Here is a 24,711-nt window from a genome sequence, read left to right on the forward strand (position 1 = left end):
ATTAATATAAAACAAGTAAAATATATTAGATAAATAATCACATTAATAATGGTGATAGAAACAATTCATTAGTAATTTTATATGATAATAAGAAAGTAATCTAAGAACAACCTTGCAATGAAAATCATAATATCATTTTATATTAACAACAAAAACATAAATTTTTTACTGCATGAAGACACATAAAATAATTATGAAATATAATAAGAATCACATAATTCAATTAACAAAAATATTAAATAACATTAACTCAAAAAAAATATAAAAGTTTTAATATTCATTAAACAAAAAAATAATAAGAAATTCTTAAATGAAAATACCTAAATTTATAAAAAAACTTAAAAAATAATTAAGCCAAAAACTTAATTTATCTATACAGTGATATATGGAATTATGCTCACGATATTTGCTGTTTTTTATTGTATAAATGAAATGGACAGAATAAATTATGTTATCAAAGCAGTTTGAAACTTGAAATAAATTCAAGGCATGATTATCAGTTCATGAAAAGGATAAATCAAGTTGGCGATATTAATGATAAAATATTCCTTTATAAATATTATTTTAAGACCTCTTGCAAAATGGACAGATCTTTTGCAATAAAGTTGGATTCATGCACCTTATCCGACCAAACTGCTTTGGTTTCTTCTGCGCACTAACCAATAAAATACCTCCAAAGACAGAATATCTCAATCATGGCCGTAAACCTAACCTTAAGCCATTATGGGAATAGTGTAGATAAAACAGGAACTAAATAGAAGGGTGGAGAAAATAATAAACGGATGTAAATGATTATGATCAGACCATTGACATTGCGAAAAAATATAACAAGTAAAATACAAACATAAAGCATTTGCCTTTTATCACTTTCTATTGAAGCAGTCAGTGAGAGGAAAACAAATAGTGAGAAGAGGTTATTTTTCATCCAATGACATGATAACTTTATTGTATAATCTTTAACATATGATTACAATGTAACTAACACGTCAAAGTTAATATGCAATTAACTCTCATGGACATCATAATTACAGGAGTTCAATCATCAGAAGAAAAGCTCAAAGCAGAGATAACCGACCCTGTTGTTGCAAACGTTGACGCAACGTCATGATAATCTTTCCATGAGGTTGTCACCTTCAGAGATGGGTACAGCCACGTTTTAACCGAATCCACAAACGAGTTTGGATCTAAGTTCAGAATGGCTTCCCAATCAACCTGTAAACCCTGTGGGATGCTTCCCGTGAACTCCATGTTCGCAGCAAGTAACAAGCCCAGCATAACGATAAATCCAACTGCAGCAGATCCCCTAGACAGTGGCATGAAGTTATACCTGAAAAGCAGTTCAATCATATTAAAAGAAACGATTTTCAACTGCAGAAAAATCAGAAGATAAATTACCCATTTTGAAAAAAAAAGAAAGAAAAAACATACCAGTAATATGTCATTCTTAAAATTGCATCTCGCACGTTTTCAAGCATGTCGAAATCAGTAGACCCGTAATTTTCACCACAGTAAGCTTTGCTGATAGTCTGACGCCAAGATGAGAACAAGGTAAATATTATAATTTCATCTAATAAGTTGATCCATATATAAAAACATATTTTCAGATGAAACTTGACAACAATGAAATATATGTTGGCTAACTTCAAAAGCTGAAAATGGTTAACGAAATATTAATGATGATTGAATGATACTTATGGGGATGAGATCATTGGTAAGGATGTCAGAAAAAAAAACATTTTATATACCACTGTCAGATAATTAATACACTAAAAGCTGTGTTTGGTATGAGGAACATACATCCCATGCCACTGCCATTTCTTCGTCAAAATCTTCCCATCTAGCAGGTGTACTAGGTGTTCTGATTGCAAAGTCGAAACCGTGCTCCCCCCTGCAAAACATGTTCAGTTTCCAAATAAACTCGAAGCGTTAAAATTAAAATTTTACAAGCTTCTGAATCAAGCTTACATTTTTACAACGGTTATCCTAGTCCCTTCAAGCTGCTTCCTGAAAAAACAATAACATCCAAAATGTAAATAAATGTCAAAGAAATTGTTTCCGCACAACAGTGTTACCACTGTGAACACATACCCTTCAACTGCAGTACTGTTGCACCAGGTAGCCAACCAAAAATCCTCACCAACAACTCTGTAAAGATCAGAGCATGATTTTGCATGCATAATCTGCATATCAAACATTAAAGTGTTTCAGAAAAGGATAGACTACGTAACATTATAAACAGAAAAACAAGTAACATCAGCTAGTAAAGTTTGATATCATTTAAACGAAAGAAAGAATAATCTAGAAGCATTTCTTTGTCCAAAATCTAACTGAGGAAAATAAGATCGTTGAACATTAATTATATTTTCTCCAAAATCCTTCGAATAATTTAACTTCTCCACAAGCTAAATAAAAAATTAGAGGAACTATATTGGAGTTTCAATAAATTAGTTTATGCATGTGTTAACTTTAGCTTATGGAGAAGCTAATTCAATTTTCCTTTATTTATCTCTCCTATAAGGAACTTCCGGAAAAGCTCGTCAATCAACCCTATGTGTCCATCTCACTTGATGCATAAGAAACACAGTCTATCATGCAACTTGGGAAGTTCAATTTTCTAAGGTAGACATTCAACCTATCTAATGATAAGGATGGTTTCTGTGAGCTATGGTACTTTGATTGCTATATGTGGCTGAGTGCATGAAAAAACCGGGTCCAATGAGAATGTAATATATAAAGAATAAATCATGCATATCCCACAAGTAACTTCAGTATACCACCGATCCAAATAAGCGAATAAGAGGCCTACTGCTGACATCAACAAAACTACAATATTTCCAAAGCTACACCTTGTGGGGCTAAAAGTCAATGAGGAGGCCTATTGCATAGTAAGCAATGTTAAAGGAAAGAGGTGCAACATATTTAAATCAACAATCAACAATCAACAACTGACCTCTTCTAATTTCCCAGCTTCGGAAAGATGAATGATCTTATCTGTTTTGCTTCGGACATATGTTCTCTCTTTAATCACAGTCTTAGCAATTTCTAATGTTCTGTAACATTAAAAGCAATAACCATTTTCAAAGTTAGCCTACTACAAACACAACCAAGCCTCTTTCCCACGAATAAATCAATAAAAACGGGAGAAAGGTTTCACCTTTCATAATTGGGGAAGTAACGGACAACTTTGGCTTGCCCAAGAATCATGGGCGTGTGAGAACCAAATCCAGCAGCAAACTCGTCACTGCAGTGCAAAACAAAAAATTCAAATCCAACACAAGTTTGAAGTCCAACTCTGAAATAATAATCCGAGGGAAAACCAAGCACATTAACCAATAGAGTGATATGTCAAAATAAATAAGAAAAGGACTGTTATTTCATAGCGGTTTGGTAGCTTCCTATAAATACAGGACTGTTGTATTTTAGGAAAAATGTATACAGACTGAAATGATAATCAAGTGCCTGCACAGTTTCTCTGATCCTTGTTTCTCTGTGTCCTCTCTATTCTGTCCTTTTTCTCTTTCAACTTCTTTCTTTCTGTCTTTCTATTCCTTTCTCTTACCACCTAAATTCTACATCATAGTGTGATTCGGCTGGCAATTTTTTGCCTTTATCCAACCTAGACCAATATAATTCTGAGCTTACTGTTACAAATAAAGGGAAGTATATACTTCATAATAAAAGAACATGACCTCTTAGATTGCAAAATTTGAATACATGTAAAATCAATCTTAGGAAAGCAATTGCACAAGTGAAAGTACTTAAAGTTTAAAGTGATATGAAGGCTGAATATACATTAGACACTCTAATTCCACTCAAAATTCATTTAGAGTAAAATTTTAGTAATATAAGTTTTAAAGGTAAGGGCATTTCTATCTCTTTTTTACGGTCCTTAATGGAATAATAAAATGATCCAGTTTTTGTAAAAGTCTAAGCAAAAAACATAAGCTTAGAGCAAACAAAAATTCCATGGCATCTATCTATCTATCTATCTCTCAAACTGTTAAAATAATATTTTACCTCTGTTGTTCAGCTTCTATAGAACTATTTTTTTATGTATCTCGAAGGGTCATGGTTGTACCCTATTCTCTCTATTTTATATATGTACTTCTAAATATTTATAATACATACATTAGTGAGATGTACTCTCACCAAGAATTTCTCACAAAATCTTAAGTTGGCACCGGAGTACGAACAAATGCGCTTTAGTCCCATCAAAGTTTGTATTCACCCACTGTGTTTCTTCACAACAATCTGTCGTCTGCCAATGGCTGGCTACCATTGTTTCAACTGTGGTCGCTGGTCCATTGTGAACCCATGTGTGCTCACACACCCCTCCACCCTGCTCCCTTTAGCAAATGCAGTCCATGCACCAGCTGTTTGTCGGAACACCATCACACCACCACCTAGGTATTGTTGGAGGTTTTCCGATCTATTCCAGGTCCTATTTTTCTCTTCTGTAGATGGGAGCCCCCCTTTTTCACCTCTGTCTAGGTCTCTTACTGTGGTCTTGCTTTCTTCTTCTTAGTTTGAGTTCTATGGTATCTCCAGGTCCCGTTCTTTCTGTTTCTAAAACTCTGAACTATTAATATGGAGAAGCACAATGGCAAAAACTATCTATCATGACTTCCTCTGTGGAACCTTGGTTCCTAGTCCAAAGTTACAATGATCATTTAGAAAAGGAAGATGTTGAAGGATCAACATAAATTCGTGCTTAGTAAAAGAAACTTGATTTTCGGTCATGCTTGTCCTGTGGCAGTTTGTAGAACCCAACGTGTGTGGGAATTCCTAGAACCTTTAAAACTCCTTGTTTTTGGAAGATTCAAAGCATCTATGCCAATAACATTTAATGTTTGTATGATGTCCAAAAATTAGCTTCTCTCAAACAAACCAGTCAGCTTGATTACCAAACTTCTTCAGATTCCCACAAAGGTAAAAATTGAAAATTCAACTGGGAGAGTCAAGGTTTTTGCGATGGTGTCTACTAGAGGAAGAGAGTGTAGAAGTGGTCAGCCTTAGTGCACATACTGCAAGAAGATGGGTCACATCCAAGAAAATTGTTACTAGGGTTCCAAAAGATGAATTGTCAAGAGTATCTTCAAGGAAAGCCACAAGTCAAGTGTATTATTCATTATTTTACTAAGTTCCTAGTGTTTCAACATGTGTTTCTCAATCCATTGCTAATCAAAATCCATGGATTGTTGACTCGGGTGCCTTTGTTCATGTAGCTAGTAATAATTCTCTATTTTTCTGTTTTCTTCAAAGTTCCCATTCAACTGGATTCAAAAATTGCTACCCAAGGAATTGATCAAGTTTCTCTTTTTCTTTCATTGAATCTACATTTTGTTTTATTTATCCCTAATTGTCCCTTGAATTTTATCTGAGTCAATTGTAAGACCTTAAAATGCTTAGCAACATTCAGTGTTGTATCTTGTCATTTAGCAATGTGGTACATGTCAAATGATTGGTGGGGGCCTTGAATCTCGGGGACCACTACTGTTTTGAAATGCAGTCATTTGTATCTTTAGTTGTTCTTTCGTCTCCAAAGTTAGTTCATGATCAATTGGGTCATCAAAGTTTGTCCAAATTGAAACTCTTGTTTCCACGTCTCAAAAAATTGAAATGTTAGATTCGGAATCATGCTTGTTAAGCAAACATGTTAGGTCATCTTTTCCCAAGCAAACCAAAAAAGGACGTAACTTGGTTTTTAATACCATTCACATATTTGGAATCCAAGCTGTGTAACATTCTTTTGTTTAAGATATCATATTTATTGATGAATTTTCTAAATGTACTTATGTATAATGCAAGATAGATTTGAACTTCAGTCTATTTTTTTGTCATTTTTCAATGAAATCAACAACTGGTTAGTGAAGATGATTAAAATTTCTAGACGAGATAATACTAAATAATGCTTCTCCTCGAAACTTTCTTCCTTCCTATCTTCACAGGGTATCTAACATTAATTCACATGTCCTCACAATCCAAATGGAATAGCAGAAAAGAAGAAATAAACATTTATTGGAAATTGCACACAGCTTAATGCTTAATGCAAATCTTCATTGGGATGTAATAATCACTGCTTGTTTTCTAATAAATATGATGTCATCTTTTGCTCCTAAAATTATAATATTAATTTCATGTTCCTCTTCGAGACTTTGGGTGCACTTGTTTTGTTCATGATGTTTTTGCATTTCCTTGGATACCCTTGTCTATGGAAAGGATATAAATATTATTCTCCAAAGAATAAAAAGCTACATGTTATCTATTGTACAAGATACTACTTATTCTCCCATAAATAGTCCAACAGTATCAAAAGAGTCACTTGATTCATGTCCTTCACAAAACGATGTCCTACAGATGATAATTCAAGCTAGTCCACTACACTTAGGAAAAGTGTTCTCTCTAATAAAAACCTTCATCCCATTTACAACAATATGAACAATCAGTGTTTATTTCCTATGCATTTCTCCTTCTTTCCCTTTATATCTTTATTTATTATTCCATCGACTGCGTCCATTGTTGCGACGAGCCTGTTGCCGACGACACCATTCCATTTTTCTTCTACTAAGCCCCAAATCGGGATCCACGTGTAGCCTCCACTGAAGACAACACTACGCCGCTCAGGACTTCAGACGCGACTATGCCAGTCCTCCACCATGTCACTGACATTTTTCCCCTCTACAGCACCACCGCCATTTCCGCTGCGATTGGAGGTGGCCACTAGCCATTGGCACTCTTATTTTGCCCTCTGTGTGATTTTACTCTTTGATCATATTAACATGTCTTTTGGTGTTCTTTTTTTCAAAGTAGGTTGATTTTTGCGAGAAAAATTTGATCTTTTCCAAATGGGCACGGATGAAAGCGACAACATAGCACCGGGTTTATCTCCTGTGCAAGAAAGTGGAAGCGTGGTTCGAGGTTCAGAGCAAGTGAAGGAGGTTGGGGAAGATGTTGGGGTTTGAGAAGTGAGGAGGGGTGCGGTGGGGGTGGGGTTGATGTGAATGGGGATGGGTTTTCTAGCATTAAAAACCAATGTTTGGGTGATGAAGGGGCTGTTAACGTTGTCAATAATAGTATTGTATTAGAGGTCAAGGTTTCGGTTGAGTGGAAACGATTGTCAAGTTTTGGCTGATTTTGAGGTGAATGGGATGTCCTCTTGGTTGGGAATGCAAGAAAGTGATATGAGCACTGTGTTTTCTAGTGATGGAATGGAACTGAGATGTTGGACTATGATTATGTATTTGTTTGTGTTTGTGTTTGTGAAAAATCATGGTGAAAAAGACAACGATGATTGATGCCCACGGAGAATAATAAAGGAGAAATGGAAAATGGAATATGAAGTTGTGATGATGAAGACGAAGATTGGTTGTGTATGATGTTGGAGGGGAGTTGGAATGGTGATGGTGAAGAGGAATTTTTGGAAAGAAATAATGGAGATGGAAATCTAATAGAATCTTTCTAGTTTTGCTAGATTTTTTTGTTGTAATTCTTTTTAGAGATGAAATAATTATTTTCATTTTTCAGTTTCTGGTGAATGAGAGAGAAGAGAGAGAAACATATGGACACAGAGAAGCAGAGGAGAGAGAAAAAAAGTTGTTGACTTTTTTGCCATGTCAGCACATAATTAACTCTGTTTGTTTTTATTTAACGAAAGAGACTTTGTTAACGCAAAATTTACCGGATTCTTTTCAAAGGTTGGACCTAATTGACACACTTGAACAAAACTGGGGACAAAATAAGCAATTAAGCCTTTGGCAAAAATAAAACATAGAAGTTAGTATGAAGTGGTTAGGGGTAGTTACACTTAAGATTGAAAAGAAATAATTCTTGAGGGCTTAATTGATCCCTCTCACAATCTTCTATTTATAAGAATAAATTGATACACAAATACATGATAAATAGGGTAACCCTAGACACAATATAATCATGATAAATAGGGTAATCCTAGACACAATATAATCATGATAAATAGGGTAACCCTTGACACACTATAATGATGATAAAATAGGATAAATATCCTAACACTCCCCCTCAAGCTGGAGCATACAAATTGTATGTACCAAGCTTGGAACAAATAAACTCAATCCGAGGACCCCTTAATGACTTAGTCAATACATCTGCGAGTTGATCGTTTGACCCAATAAACTCAGTACATATTTCTTTGGTCAACAACTTTTCACGAACAAAATGACAATCAATTTCTATATGTTTAGTCCTCTCGTGAAACACTGGATTTGATGCAATGTGGAGAGCAGCTTGATTGTCGCAATACATCTTCATAGTATGGATGTCACAAAATTTAAGCTCTTGAAGGAATTGTTTCACCCATATAAGTTCACATGTTAATGATGCCATTGCCCTATACTCGGCTTCCGCGGTTGATCGAGCTACTACATTCTGTTTCTTACTTTTCCATGAAATAATGTTTCCTCCCAGAAAAACACAATATCCTGTTGTAGACCGTCTATCAATAGGTGAACCTGCCCAATCTGCATCACAATACCCAGATACATGAATGCTTCCTTTATCTTCATATAACAATCCTTGCCCGGGAGCCTTCTTTACATACCTTAGAATGCGAATGAGAGCATTCCAATGGTCAACACATGGAGCCTGCATGAACTGACTAACCACTCCAACTGCAAAGGATAGATCTGGCCTTGTAATAGTGAGATAAATCAGTTTGCCAACCAGCCTCCTATACCTCTCTGGATCGGAGAATAATTCACCTTCTTCTGTCCTTAATTTCTGGTTTGGGTCCATGGGACTGTCTACCGGTCTACAATCAATCATGCCTGTTTCTTGTAATATATCAAGAGCATACTTCCTTTGGGAGATTACAACTCCATCTTTTGATTGCGCTACTTCAATGCCTAAGAAGTATTTGAGACTTCCAAGATCCTTGGTTTGAAAATGTCTACACAAGTACTCTTTTAGTTGAGATATTCCAACAGCATCATTTCCTGTAATGACAATATCATCAACATATACTATTAAGTAAACACATTTCCCGAGAGAAGAATGACAATAAAAAACTGAATGGTCTGCTTCACTGCGTTTTAGCCCAAATTTTTGAACAATGGAGCTAAACTTTCCAAACCAAGCACGTGGGGATTGCTTGAGGCCATATAGAGATCGATGCAATTTGCATACCATACCAGACTCCCCCTGAGCAACAAACCCAGGAGGTTGCTCCATATAAACTTCTTCCTCAAGATCACCATGTAGGAAGGCATTCTTGATATCCAATTGATGAAGTGGCCAGTGACGAATGGCTGCCATGGCAAAGAAGAGACGAATAGTAGTCATCTTGGCAACAGGAGAGAAAGTGTCACAATAATCAAGACCATAAACTTGAGTGTAACCTTTTGCAACAAGCCGAGCTTTGAGCCGATCAATTTCACCATCAGGGCCAACTTTAACTGCATACACCCATCGACAACCAACCGCCTTTTTTCCTGGGGGAAGGGGCACCAGCTCCCAAGTATTACTGTGGTCAAGAGCCTGCATTTCTGTAATCATAGCTTGTCGCCATCCAGGATGATCAAGTGCTTCTTTCACATTCTTGGGTATAACAACAGAGGACACTGAGGATAAAAGAGAAAAATAGGAGGGCGACAATCGATGATAGCTTAGAAAATTATAAATGGGATGAGGGTTCCGAGTGGAACGAGTACCTTTTCTGAGGGCAATAGGTCATGCTGAATCATTTGCACCAGGAGGCGTGGGAGGAGGTGACGAGGGAGAAGAATCTGAAGTAGGAGATTCACCATTGTCTTGGGGAGGTGGACTATCCATTGAGGCCCTGTGTGGGATGATCTCAGTATATGGAGAAACAGGTGTAGAAGGATTCTGATCAAGACTTGGAATGACAGAGACAGTGGAGCTATTCGACTCAGCCATTGGAATAGGAAGGACTTGCTGGAGGATAGAAACATCCTGAACAGATGGAGAGAAGTAAGGAGTCTGTTCAAAGAATGTGACATTGGCAGACATGTAATACTTCTTAGTTTCAGGAGAGTAACACCGATATCCTTTTTGAAGTCGAGAATAGCCTAAGAAGACACATTTGAGAGCGCGAGCGGAGAGTTTGTCTAGACCTGGAGACATGTCATGAACAAAACATACACAGCCAAACACTCGGGGAGATGTATGAAAGAGAGGATCATTAGGAAACAAAATGGAGAAAGGGACTTTATTATCAAGAGAGGAGGAGGGCATCCTATTAATAAGATAACATGCAGTTAAGATGGCATCCCCCAGTGATGGACAGGAATATGGGCACCAAGCAAAAGGGTACGAGCAGTTTCAACCAAGTGTCTATTTTTTCGTTCTGCTATACCATTTTGTTGTGGTGTATGAGGACAAGTAGACTGATGTAAGATACCATGGGAACTCAAGATGGCAGAAAAGGAGGATGAGAAATACTCTTTTGCATTATCAGTTCTTAATATTTTGATTACTTGACCAAATTGATTCTTGATTTCATTCAAAAAGGATGTAAAGATAGCTAACAATTCAGAACGATTTTTCATAAGATAAACCCAAGTACATCTTGAATATTCATCAATAAAGGTAACAAAATATCTAAAACCAAAGGAGGAGATACGACTAGGTCCCCATATATCAGAATGGATGATGGAAAAACTAGAATTACATATTGATTGAGACCTTTTAGGAAAGGAAGATCTAACATGTTTTCCTAATTGACATGACTCACATTCTAAGGTTTGGAGACCACTAAGTTCAGGACACATCTTTTTTTAATTTGGACAAATGAGGATGACCAAGTCGATCATGTAGCACTTTAGGATTAGGAGCAGCAACACAAGACACCCTTGGACGAGATCCAAAATGGTATAATCCGCCAGCTTCATATCCTTCTCCAATCTGTCTCCCCGAACCACGCTCCTGTATAACAAAAGATTTATGATCAAAGGTTATTGAACAATTTAACATTTTAGTCAACTGGCTTAAGGAAATTAAATTAAAAGGACAATTAGGGACAAAAAGGACTGAGTTGAGATTGAGGGAGGGAGACAAAGAAACATGACCGACTCCTTTGGAAGAAGTTTTAGATCCATTTGCAAGGGTTATGAAATGAGGTTTTTCTCGAAAGGAAATAGTTGAGAACAAAGAGCTATTACCAGAAATGTGATCAGAAGCACCTGAGTCAATTACCCATGAATTTTGACATTCCATAGATTGAGAAACGCAGGCTGTTGATGTATTGGGAGATTGAGATGGTTGTGCCAAGCTGTTAGACTTTAACCTTAAATACTCTTGATATTCATCCTCAGAAAACATAGAAGTGGAGGTTTCAGTTTTCGAAGTGGAAGTTTCAGTCTTCGAAATATTGGCGGTTTTGGAAGGGAAACCATGTAAGGAGTAGCAATTCTCTTGAGTATGACCCATCCTTTTACAATATGTGCATTGAGTACGTCCCCGACCTCCTCGTCCTCCTCCTCTAGTGCCACGTCTTCCTCTTCCTCGTGTGGCAACCATGACAGATGGTTCCACTAGTTCATGCGCTTCTTGAGTTTGAGATACCGGGACACGCAGAAGGCGAGTGGTCAATGTTTCCATAGAGGGGACCTCATGACTAGTTAGAAGTTGATCTCTGAGATGATCAAAATCGGGATGTAGGGCACGAAGGATCAACACCATGTAAAATTTGTCTAGTTTCTTTTTGATATCCTCTAATGGATCTACTTCCAAAAACATCCTAAGTTCTTCGACAGCAGATTGGGCTTCAGCCATGAAGGACACCATATCATGGTCAGCCATTTTAAGAGATGCAAGCTTGTTCGTAGTGTCATAGAGACGTTGAATATCGTTGGCATAAATGTTTTGGGCTTTCTTCCAAAAGGAGTGACAAGTTTTGAAAGCCCTCAAAGATACAAGAAGTTTGGGTTCCACTGATTGCCATAACAGGGTACACAACTGGAAATCTGCTTGTTTCCACTGAGCAGCTTTTTCAATAGGCACATGGCTTCCATCTCGCTCAAGGTGGTCATAATGTCCTTGGCCGAGGAACCACATTTCAACCGCAGCAGACCATGATAGATAATTTTTTCCATTTAGCTTCTCGGAGGTAATTGATGGACTTCCAGAGAAGGAAAGAGTACTGCCAGACGCCATCTCTGAAGAAGACAAATAGTACTAGCGAGGAACAAGAAAACCCTAAGGGTTTAGACGAAGGAAACTGTGACAGTGATGGACGACCGGTGGCCGGCAACGGCGGGCGGTGAACGGCGGCCGGCGACGAACGACGGTGGCCGGACGGTGGCCGGCGGCGGCGACGGTGGCCGGCGGTTGACGGTGGCCGACGGCGGGCAGCGGCGGGCGACGAAGAACTGTGGCGCCGGACAGATATATATTACGAGACAGAAACCAGAGCGGGATCGACCCGCTCTGATACCAACTTAAGATTGAAAAGAAATAATTCTTGAGGGCTTAATTGATCCCTCTCACAATCTTCTATTTATAAGAATAAATTGATACACAAATACATGATAAATAGGGTAACCCTAGACACAATATAATCATGATAAATAGGGTAATCCTAGACACAATATAATCATGATAAATAGGATAACCCTTGACACACTATAATGATGATAAAATAGGATAAATATCCTAACAGTTACGAAGAGCTTAAACAATAGCAGTTAACGGAAGTTTCAATTAGTAGTTAGGCAGTTTTTGTCTTTTAATGAGGGGAGGTGTTCTAGTTCTGATTGTTGAGTGTTTTATTTCTGAACGGGGGTTGTCCTGTGGAAGGGAATGTTTTCCCTTGGATGTTGTTGATTGCTTTCAGTGTATTTTCATTCAATAAAATTGCTTCCTCACTGTGATGATTCATATATCTGTTGTGATTATTTATTTTGAAACAGTATCTAGGTTTCTTACAAGAAACCTAACAAAAAGTGTCTAAACTTTGGCATCCAAAACCTGTCTTTGAGGCCCAAATGGTCAGCAGAAACCCAGACTCAATCATCTTCTAAGGCCCTCACCTTACCAGCCACCGCAGTAGGAAGGCAACGTAGGAAGATCCATAAAACAAACCACCAACATGACAGCGACCAACGATGATGATGGGTGACAGCAACCTTGGGCGACGAAAACGCACAGCCAGACAACACAAATCATGAGCAACAGTGACACCAAACGAGAGACAGAGTGGCAATGATTACTGACTAGATAAGGATAAGGAAATCATCCAAGTTTCTGGATATTATTATGTCGATCAGCAAGATGTCCCATAGATAGGCATCTACCACTGGATTGTGTATTTAATTGTGGAAATCTTATTTCTTGACAGAGTAAGAACAAAATATTTTTGCTTCATCTAATGCAAAAGTTGAATATATAGTTATGGAGTTAATTACTTGTGAACTTGAATGGATTAAACAACTCTTGCAGGAGTTAAAATTTGGTGAAACACAACAAATGAAATTGTATTGTAATAATCAAGCAGTCCTTCATTTTGTCTCCAATTTTGTGTTTCATAAAAGAACTAAGCATATAAAGATTGATTATCACTTTGTTTGAGAGTAGTTTTTGTCTAAGGAGATTTGTATTGAATTTATCAATTACACTGGTCTACTTCAGACATTTTAACCAAATCCTTTGGGGTACACAATTTGTATGCCCTAGCTTCAAGACTTTTATAAAGTTGTCTTTTAATGTATCTAGAAGGGTCAAAATTGTACCCTATCCTCTCTTTTTATGTATCTGTATTCTTCCCTTCAAATATATAATACATACATAAGTGAGATAAAATCATGTAAAAATTCTCTCAAAATCTTAAGTCAGCCAAATCTAAAACCTCAATAAATAATAACTACCAAAATCATTGCAAAAAAGAACTTAACAAACATGCACAAAATGTAACAATGACATAAAAAGGACAAACAAAAAATCCAGATAACCAAATTCTTTTATAAAAATCATCCTCACTTTGAGGTAGGGAGACATGTCCACTGCTTAGTATCAAAGAGGTTATGGTTCGTCATCCTGTAAGAGGAGGAACTCCACACTTTCACTTTACCCATTTCAGACTAAAATCAGTAAAGGTTAAGAATTACCGGCAATCTAGTATGCATAAAATTTTGTTAACTTATGTCTGAGATTAATTTGGTTTACCGTAAATTTACACACCCTCCTTCTCTTCCTTCCCCAGTCATGTTATAGTCTTTTTTTCAATTGTTTGCTATTAATTTTATATAGGAGCAGGAGTTGTCTACACTGAAAACATGTGATGTAAGAATACTACCTCAAGTCTGTGGAGTTGGGTTTAAAATATGAACATGACCTTACAAATATTTACAATTTTACATTAGCAGTATTAACTTACAATTAGGGTGGAAGTTTGAAAATATATAGAATTTCTGTAAAGTTAGTTGGCTATAAAAGATGATAGTTTAGTCATTCCTCTAGGACTACAGTATTTAAAACATCAGCAGCAATTATATTAATGTGCGCTAATAAAATAGTTAGCACAAAGAAGGGATACCTTAACTTGTTCACCCATACAACAGGGTCACAAGGCTCAGAAATCTGTCTCCACCTAACAGCTAATGAGTAAACATCGTGCCATGACAATTTTCGGCTGGATGATCTTTCATCTACAATTCCATTTGAAGATGTTAATGAGGTACTGCTTGTACTACAACCAGCACCTCCTCTATTTTGACTGGTCATGTTAATTCTTTCCCTTCTCCTGGCCCTTTTCCCATTCTTTGAGTTTCCTTTATTTGAGTATTTCCATTCAGCACGCAGGGAACGCCAAGCTTTGGAGACCTTTTGTGCAATTTCAATGGCGGCAAGTCCAGCCATACGATGCTATTAGGAAATATTAATACACAGATTTAGAAAGGTTAATAAGATGATATTATCAACAAAAATGAGCAAAAAACCACAAATGTTCAGTGGATGCATGTCACTTTAAAATGAATGTATAAAAATTATAAAGGAAAAATATATGACTCTTGCACATATCCATGATTTTAAACTAATTGAAAACTAACATAAATTATATGATTCTACAAAAAACTGCATGTTCTTATTACGGGAAATAGAACTAAAATAAAAAGTTCTATTCAGTAGAAAATTTCAAGAAAGGAAGTTTGATTTGTTTAAAGTTAGTTGCAGTGTAAAATCAGAAAACTGAAATTCCTTAACTTACGGACTTTTTAATCTTATTCAATCGTTATGCCCTATTATTTCTTTGTCTCTAAATAAATGAAATAGAACCCCTTATATTAGACAACAGGAAGTAAATGGAAATAGTATACCATGTTTCCAACTCTTGCAATTTGATTCTACAATATATGAACAAGAGTAATCAAATCTTTTGGATGCAACAAAATCCTTTTCTAGGTCTCAGAGCAAAGAAAGGTACAAGTACACTATTGCACATGAAAAACTGTCAGAATTAAAGTGCACCCCAACAGCTAAGGGAATTCTTAAAAAAACAGGAAAATGATCACAGCTCGATAAGGTACATGGAAGAAGAAATAGCTTTACCTGACGTCTATTAGGCAGAAATCCCGGACAAGCATACTGGATTTTCATGCCAATGGAATCTGAAGCAAGTAGAAGAGCAGCCTTCTGCTTGGTAATGGTAAACTCTTGCTTTTTAAGCTTTCCCTTTCTTAAAGACTCGCGTAAAGGAGGTTGCCTAAAAACTTTTTCACATACATTCTTTGGGTGCAATTTCTTGCACCAGTATTCCTGAATAGAAGAAAATTGAAGATAAGAATACTGATCATAGAAAATGGAACCTCAACGCATGCTTTAACATGGATAAGCACATTGTGGTTGAAAACCTAGTTGTTTTTGTTGGTAACTTGCCTGATTGCAATCACCCCTAGACTGCCTCAGAATCTCAAGGTCGGAGGTTTAGTCCCACATCAAGTAGATATGTCACTTTAATATAGCTTATAAAGCTCGACAATCCTTATCTTGTAAGTTAGTTTTGTAATATTGAGTTAAATATTGAACTCATTTTTAAATGGTATCAAAGTTGTCATGCTAGCTGTGAAGGAAAATGTTGGAAAGCCACCTTAATTGAAGTCATCCTTTAATTTCAACCTAAGGTGGTAGTCTAGTCCCACATTGAGTAGAGAGACGATCTAAATGAGATCATAAAGTTTGGTTGATATGACAATGTCACATAATTTGTTCAAAGAGTAGAAAACTGTAAATTTGTTTGTGTACCAATTCATGGTTCATTTACAAACTGGTATGCCCTAATACAACAATGGAATGTGAACAATGGGAAAGACATTCACTTTGGCAGTGAAAAGTGTTATACAACAATGGAAGATGAAGAATGTAAGAATGGAAATGATTGTGAGCAGTAAGGGATTGTGGAATGTAAGGCAAAGCAGTGGTTAGAGGCAAACCAAAGAAAAGATATTAATGGGGTTAAGAAGAAAACTGAATTTATTTTTTATTTTACTGAAGTTGCTGACTAGTAGTTGGAGGATAGTGTTGTCCAGTTGTGCACCATTTTTCTTGATAAAAATGCGTAAATAGTTTTAAAATGTTAAAGGTCAGCTTAAAAAACAATATCAAGTATTAGTCAACAGAATTAAATAATGTCACTCTTAAAGGTTAGCAACATAAAATAGTAGTATAAATTATTAAAGGCCAACAGAATAACATATCTATAGTAATATCTATAGTAATATCTACAATATGTAAGCAATTTATAATTTTTACCAAATGAAAAAAAGATATTGGTGATAATATTTATTTACCGAAACATACAGACTATGCATAGGTACCAATATTGGTTTTGGAGAAATTTATTTACCACATTGTACGGAAAATTATGGAACTATGGTCCTAACCTTACAAACAGGTTTTGGAGATTGAGTTGGGGCCCAAGCTCAAATTCTAGGAGCTATACATTCTTTTATCCACACTAAAATTCCGATAGGCATGCTTATGGAAAAACTTATATTTTCTCTTATTCTTCCTGTTTTTCAGGTAAGTGGCCTACTCTACACACACGACCATAATCAGATTAATAGGGTTTTCAAATCAAGACGCCTTTGAATGAAGAAAGATTAGAATACCAAGGAAAGTAGAATTGTCTTCATAAAATTTACCTTAAAAAGTGCATCAATGTCCCCATCAATATCGAACCAGCAAAAATCACTATTAAATTTTGAGGCTGTGTACAGCGCAATCTCTTTCTGCAATAAGAATATAAAATATTCAGCCACACCATTGAACTAGGTTCTTAATTAATGAATGGAACTTAATAAATACCATGTCAATTCACGGAGCCCCAATGCCGTATGGAGCTGAATCAAGGAAGGGCAAGATCTACTAGTATGTCATAACAAAGTGACACAAGGAACTAAAGCAGAAGGGAACAGATCTATTTCAAAACATGCCAACAGAAATCCACATTTTCAAATTAACATGCTAGCATTTTTATAATGTTGAGCTTATAATATCTCTCTTTCTCCCGTTTACTATGACTATATCTCCTGCTCTAAATTAATGTTTGCTATGAAATGTTAGTAGATCTTATAGCATAGAAGGAAAATTATGTATGTTCTTATTTTATCAGTAAAATAGGATTAAGAGGGAGAACAAAAAACAGATGAGTTATAATTAATAAAACAAACCTGATAAAAGGCAAGGCACTGGAGCACAAACTTGTCCATTGAATCCAGTTCCAAATCCAACGCAGCATCATAATCCTTGACCTGAGCAGTTAAAAAACATTGTAGTGTGACAAACGAACAATGCATCCAAAATTTAAATTAAGAGAATTCATACAGCTTCTTTGAATTGTCCAACAGCATGGTAGCAGGAACCTCGTAAATACAAACATTCGACATTGCTGCCATCAATGCTCAACCCCATTGTCAAATCCTTGATAGCCTTCCTGTCACATCCAAACCCAAGTTAAAGTATAATCAAGTAAGAGAACAGAGTACCAAACTACAAAATTTAACACCAATAACTGGAGTGAAACATTGAAAGCAACTTACATGAACGTTAGGTGCCATTTCAAATCCAAACCCAACAAATTTTATACTTTTGACAGTATACCAAGCATCCAATAATTCATATACAATTTATCACTCTAGAATCCTAGATTTGCAGACCATAATAGCAGTGGCTATCCACAAAGTTTTGGAATAAGAATTTAGTACTAGGGAGAAGACAATTATATAATATTAGTTTGCAACTATAGGAATATCACAATCACCACAAATCTTCCTCAAAGTGCTCCTTCTCAAATTCTAACCTAAATTTACAAAATATACAAAATGAACCTTCTTATAAGATTCCTTTCAAGTACTACAGCCGTTATTAACAACAGTAAGTAATCCATGTTCCTGCATGATCCATCCTTGGTACCTAAAACCAGTATTTCTACCATCCAAATATGTCTCCTTAATTGTCAGAGATTGCCAATACATCTTATACTAGCGTTTAGGGCCCAAATCCTAAAGATTTATGAAAGTAAACGCAGCCACTTTAAATAAATATTCAACTTCTTCAATTGATCAGAGCAGCAAGGCAGCAGAAATACCTGTGTTCACCCATTGCATGGAATAGAAGGCCACGCAAATGGTAAGCTCTTGCAAACCTAACATCAATATGTAAAAGCATTCAGCTTCGAGTAAAGAGAATAGCCACAGAGTACATTAAATGACAACAGAAATAATTCATGACAATTACCTCACATCAATCTGTAGCATATTACTTAGACATTCCTGAGCTTTGGTTGGCATTGCTAAATCTTGATAGAACTGCACAAAAACCACACATTCAGAACAACACTACAATTAACATCATCTAACAGAATAGCTTAAAGCTAATAACTGATAATTAGGAAGAAAAGATGCATCATGCTTAATAGATATTTACATATGACAGCCAGATATTTGATAAAATAGTTAAATACATACTAAGATATTTACATATGGCAGCTAGATCTTCGATAAAATAGTTAAATACATACTAAGACCAAAGCTACTGGCCTATTACTGCTGATCTTTGGTAAAAACTGTGTCATATTTCAGACCGAATTAGCATATAAAATCATCTAACAGAATATATTTTAAGCCTATATATATAAAAAGCTATTGAAAAGTGCGGCCTACCAGATGATTAAGCCTGTAATTGAATTTAAAAAATGTAGATAAGAACTGATCTGATATAAAATGGATACATCAAGCAAGTTGAATAAGTAGATTGGATTACACTACAGGTTGACAAAAATAACACGGATGAAAGTAGTGAAGCTGGATATAAGTACAGATAACATACAGACTCTAGCATACAACTAAACACATTGGAAGTATACAATACAGTCATTTCTTTAATATGATCAAACTATCAGTATGGGCACCATTGAATATACACCTGAGTCAGATGAGCCCATGCTTCAAGGAAATTTTTGTCGAGTTGAAGTGACTTAAGATGAGCTTCCTCAGCTTTCTTATATTCGCCAATTGAAGATAATGCTAAACCCTGTTAACTCAATTTGTTCAGTGAAATACTGAATTGAAAAGACCTTCCATACAAATAATGTCAAATCAATGAGGATTCAAGCATTAACACTTAAGGCTCACCAAGTATGTGTGGGCAGATGTATTATCCTTATCTAGCTTCACACAAGCTGAAAGGTCTTCAACAGCTGCATCAAACTCTTTAAATTTGAAATTTACAATTCCTGCATTGAAAATCATGTAAAGATGTGTTAATTAGTCTAAAAATTGAGGATTTACTAGATTATTTCATCAATCAATTTGGTAGAATATATACAGAAGTTCAAACAATAGTTTAAGAAACAAAATATCTCCCTATTTTAATGTTATAATATCTTGATTTGCTAGAGATTTTCAAAACTATAGCCTATTTTTATGTTAAGTATTCAATCTTGGATAGCAGCACACAGTGGCCAAGCCTAAAACCGCTAAAGGGGGATAGCAGGATGGACACTGCTGTGAAGTCTAGTAAACAATAGACATAATTTATATCATACACAAATACTAGACATATACACGATTTTTAAAGACAAGGTGTATGATATCTGAATTTTGTTATTACTATTATACTACTCTCATTTAATTTATTTCAATAACTATATTACATTTTATACTTTATTTAGGAAGCTTCCATCCATTAGTGAGAAAACTGTAAGTTTCCAGGGGCGGACACCTCTTTATTAAATATCAACCCACTTTGAAGTGTCTCATTCATGAAATACCTATACACTTTAATGTTCTAGGTTCAATCATGTTGAACCGGGCTATGTGCAATGCCGATTGCTGATTTTTTTCATATTAAAGCTTCATTGATTTGTCCCACTTAAATCATCAAGTCTTCTAAAATAATATTAAGCCTAAGTAATTCACGCACCCCTTTAGGCATAGCAGAAAGTTCAGCTTCAGCACCAAAACTGCCACAACACTTTTAATTTTACTTCTTCCTCAAATTTACAAGATTTTCTTCCAGAAAAGTGCAATAGCCAGTTGTAGTTGACCTTTTGTCAACAATTGACCTTGCTCAGTTGGCTTGCATGTAGGCTTCTAGTGCCATATTCCCATTTGTTTTTACAAAAATCCTCTTCTTCGAGTCCCCTTTGCTGTGGAATTCTGTGACTAGCCAGCAAATGAGGGTCTCCTAAGTTCTATGTACATTGACTAATTAGGCAACATATGGTCTGATGGTATGAGCCTTCTGACAAGGTGTTGATAAAAGGTTTAGGATTGGATCTACAGGGTTACACACAGGTTTACAGGTTGTCTTGCTGTGTCAGCAAAACTGGTATGCTTCTTGTGGAATATGAAGATCCTTTTCCTAGGGTCCGCATCAAGTTCTTTGGTCAAGCACCAACACAGGGTTTGTTGTTCTCTCATATCCCTAGTTAATATAATGTTATCCACAAACTCATGGATCCAGTAATGGAAATGTAAATATACCTAGTAATTCCAAATGTTAACTCTTTAACTGCTTTTGAAAAAATGGAAATGTATGCTTGCACAAGATTTGTTAAGGGTGAAAACAGCAGTCATGCACAAGATTTATTAAGGGTAAGAACAACAGCCATGCTGCAAAAACTACTCCAATTTCTGTCTGAACTTCTCGATATTACGAGAGCAACATAGAGGCATGCCTAATTATTCAAGTCCCGCAGAAATCAGCCATCCAAACAACAGATTACTTAAAGACAAGCTACCTCTTTCATGTAGAATATCTGCTGTGTCAGGTTCAAACTCTAACGCCTTGGTCAAGTCTTCAATAGCCTGATATCATATCAAGAGAGAAGGAAAATAGCAATTGTCACATGTACAGGTTCATACTTGTGCAAGGAATGGAAATGCAAAGAATTGTAATATCTACACAATAACATCTTTTATTTATTTATTTTTTATTTGCAATATTTTCACATCTGAGACATTTTATACAATATCACATAAGATCTTATACGTCATACATAATAACATTGAATCTTGAAATATTCAAGAACACTCCTTAATAACCACAGTTTAGCTTTACCACCAAAATAATCAAGTGTTGAGTATTCAACTCAAAGCCTACAGCTGTAGATGGTAATGTTCAAAGAGTATTACGAACTGATAATTTCATAAATTATAGAACAAGAGGGTTGCCCGATGCACGAGGCTCCCCAACCCTTCACATATTCAACATGTTAGTCAGCTACTAAGTTCAAAGAAAGTGTTGCATTCTCACCTCAACAAACTCTCCCAAGGCTGCCCTGGCCTGACCTCTCCTTTTCCATGCCTCACCAGCCGATGGATTGAATTGTATAGCCTAATACATGTGAACTTCTTATTTAAAGAAGAAATATCATATCTCTATATGCAGTTTCTAGACAGTGTTTATTTCAGTACCTTTGTAAAATCAACTATAGCAGCATCAAGTTCCCTCTGGAATGCATATGCAGTACCTCTTCCTATTAGTGCCTCGGGATAAGCAGGGTCCTTTTTCAGTATCTGCATAAATGATAGGTGTGCAAAGCTACAGTATGTCATTTAATAGGAAAGAAAGAGACAGAAAAGGCATGAAAAGATGAAACCAAGAGAATCACTACTAAGGAAAAAGTTTCACCTGGTCAAAAATGGATATTGCATTTGCATATTTTCCTTCATTAACCTGAAAAAGAGTCATAATATCAATCCTTCATGTAAACAAATAAATACAACAGCACAGAAACTGTCATGTAATTTGCTTTATTCAATTACAAGCATGAAAACAAACCTCTGCTATACCCCTTGAGAGTCGAAAATCTACACTAATGGAATTTGTATTTGAAATCCGAGCAACGCAAAACTTCTTATTTTTCCTTGCTTCACCTTTTCTTTCATCAGAAAACATAAACTTACTAACTGGGTTTCTAAAAATTTCAGTGACATTAACTGAGTCACCACTTTTGGTAGATACTTTTTCACTTGATTCTGAAGCATCACTAGAGTCATTACATGATTCAGAATTATAACTAAGTGTATCAAGAACATCAGGGCTTCCATTCACTTGGCCATCGCATTTATTACACTCTCTATCTTCATCAGGTGATTCACTTTTTAAGTTGAAACTATCAGCAGACTTCAGGCATATCTCAGATCTATCACTGGTAGCATTGTTGCATAATTCAGCCATAGTGCCCAATGTATCCTGGATCTTAAAAGCTTCACTTGAGTTCCCATCAATTGGAGAACTGGACTTGGTTTGCAGCATGAATTGCCCGTGTGTTTCCCTTTCACACAGTGCATTCTTTTCTTGTCTTGCTGTTGCTATAAGCTCTTCAAGTTCTAGCATCTGTTTCAAGTCAGCAGACTGATGCAGACCATGTCCATAGCCCTGCTCCCACACCAATAGAGCATTTTCTTTCCTTCCCAACACACAGAGTGCAGAACCTAGACAAGCAAATAAAACAGCCCTAAGTTAAAAAAATATAAAACATATTTGAGCATGAGAATATTTTACTCAAACATTACCATGAAGTAAAAGAATGGCATGATCCATTATATAACAACTCCAACATGATCATAAACAGCATGATCAAATCCACTATAGAATAATTCCAACATGATCATCATGTAACAACCAACCCCATTCATCATTGTAGCAAAATTGTCTTTTCTCTTGACTACATTGATTTCAGTATATAATCAATTATTAAACTAATCAGTTCTTTTGGACACACCTCCAATACACACATAATCTAGTCAATTCTCTTCAGTTAAACAAAAGTTCTATATTATTGTTTTTATGCAATGCACCAACAGGCATAAATGTCAGTAATAATATCCACATAAAAAGAAAAACTTTCTCAAATTATGCAGAAGCTGTACACTGTGACCTCTTTAACATTCAGTAATACATGCACAAACACATCAATTTTCTAAAATCATATATAAACTGTATAGTGTCCCTTCTGTACAAAGCACATCATCTCTAACATGCATAGTAATACACACATCAATTTTCTTCAATTACCCGTTTCTGTGCACATAACATTGAACGTTGACATATAACAAACAACATCCTATACGCCTGTTTAATTAATCACAATAAATGGCATATTTGAAAAAGCCGGGACGAACTAGTCAGAAGAAGTCAAAAAGTCGGCACAGTAAAATTCCAAGGCAAAATACACATGGAAAAATCACCAAGCGGGTAACATTCTACACAAACCTAACTAGTTGGAATACCAATTGCAAATATCTCGCAATTAAGATAGATAAGAGCATAAATTACATAAAATAAAACAGAGGAAAAACCTAGATAGAGGAAGGGATCAAATTTGAAAAGAAGATAAGAAAACCTTTGAGAATGTAAGCTCGAAGTAGCGAGGGGTCAAGCTGAAGTGCTCTATCGCAATCCTTGATGACGTGCTTGTGAAGCTCCAATTTGCTGTAACAGAAGGCGCGGTTGCTGAAACCAAGAATCGGAACAAGATCGGACGTCACAAATAGACTTAGACATGCAAAAGGAAATGATAAATGAATGAGATAAGAAGGGAAACGAAACAGAAACCATAGGTCTTGGACTGTGGCGGAGTGAGAAATGAGGGAATCCAGGATTCGAATGGCCTTGGACCAGTCCTTGGAGGCGCAGAGCCTGGCCAAGTCCACCCGCTCAGAGGAGGAAACAGGAGGAGCCATGGTGAATGGGGAACGTGACGTGCACGGATCAGTGGTGCGGAGTTTGGGGAGGAAATTGGGGCTGGAAATGCAGTGATGAAATAAATAAGATGATGATGATGGTTGAAGAATGAAGAGTGCAGACCTGGAAAATTTGGGTTAATTGAGAGGAAGAAGGCGAATCCTTTAAGAGTAAGGGTGTTTCGACCGTCACTTGCACCGCACAAAGCGTGAATTGCAGCTGTGCCAAAGCTTTCCCCCAGCCTCCACTATATTTATTTTACCCATAATAATTAATATATATATATATATATATATATATATATATTCTTTTATCCAAAATATAATTTTTTTTACACATTTTATTTTATTTACTTGATGATGTTTGTAAAATTATTATACTTCTTTTATCTATTTTATTTTCTTCCAGATAATTGTGGAGTGATTGTTTTCTAAGTTCTATATTTATTTTGTTTTTTTCAATTTTCAAGTTATCCAAATTCTTTATACTATGTATCACAATAGATGATGAAATTAAATTCTTTTAAGTGTCTTGAAT

General features: G+C 36.0%; 1 protein-coding gene across 2 annotated transcripts; it reads right to left on the reverse strand.

Annotated features, from left to right (window-relative positions):
• Positions 1–837: 837 nt before the first annotated feature.
• LOC124830544 (suppressor of RPS4-RLD 1) lies at positions 838–24,407 on the reverse strand. 2 transcript variants are annotated; one of them, XM_088104734.1, is made up of 23 exons: positions 24,046–24,407; positions 23,834–23,943; positions 22,267–22,922; positions 22,117–22,161; positions 21,900–22,001; positions 21,739–21,819; positions 21,224–21,290; positions 19,614–19,714; positions 19,405–19,512; positions 18,718–18,788; positions 18,569–18,625; positions 17,806–17,914; positions 17,652–17,732; positions 17,124–17,210; positions 15,532–15,738; positions 14,519–14,847; positions 3,155–3,241; positions 2,951–3,050; positions 2,089–2,180; positions 1,966–2,004; positions 1,798–1,888; positions 1,429–1,526; positions 838–1,327 (listed from the first exon to the last, which is right to left on the reverse strand). In XM_088104734.1, exons 1-23 carry the CDS (start codon positions 24,171–24,173, stop codon positions 1,036–1,038), a joined length of 3,138 nt encoding a protein of 1,045 aa, XP_087960860.1. In that variant the 5' UTR covers positions 24,174–24,407; the 3' UTR covers positions 838–1,035. The 2 variants fall into 2 exon arrangements, with proteins under 2 accessions (XP_087960860.1, XP_087960861.1); XM_088104735.1 differs by having other exon boundaries at positions 24,298–24,402.
• Positions 24,408–24,711: the final 304 nt, after the last annotated feature.

This window comes from Vigna umbellata, chromosome 1, assembly GCF_029865625.1.
Source record: "Vigna umbellata cultivar VRB3 chromosome 1, Vumbellata_1.0, whole genome shotgun sequence".
Lineage (NCBI taxonomy): Eukaryota > Viridiplantae > Streptophyta > Magnoliopsida > Fabales > Fabaceae > Vigna > Vigna umbellata.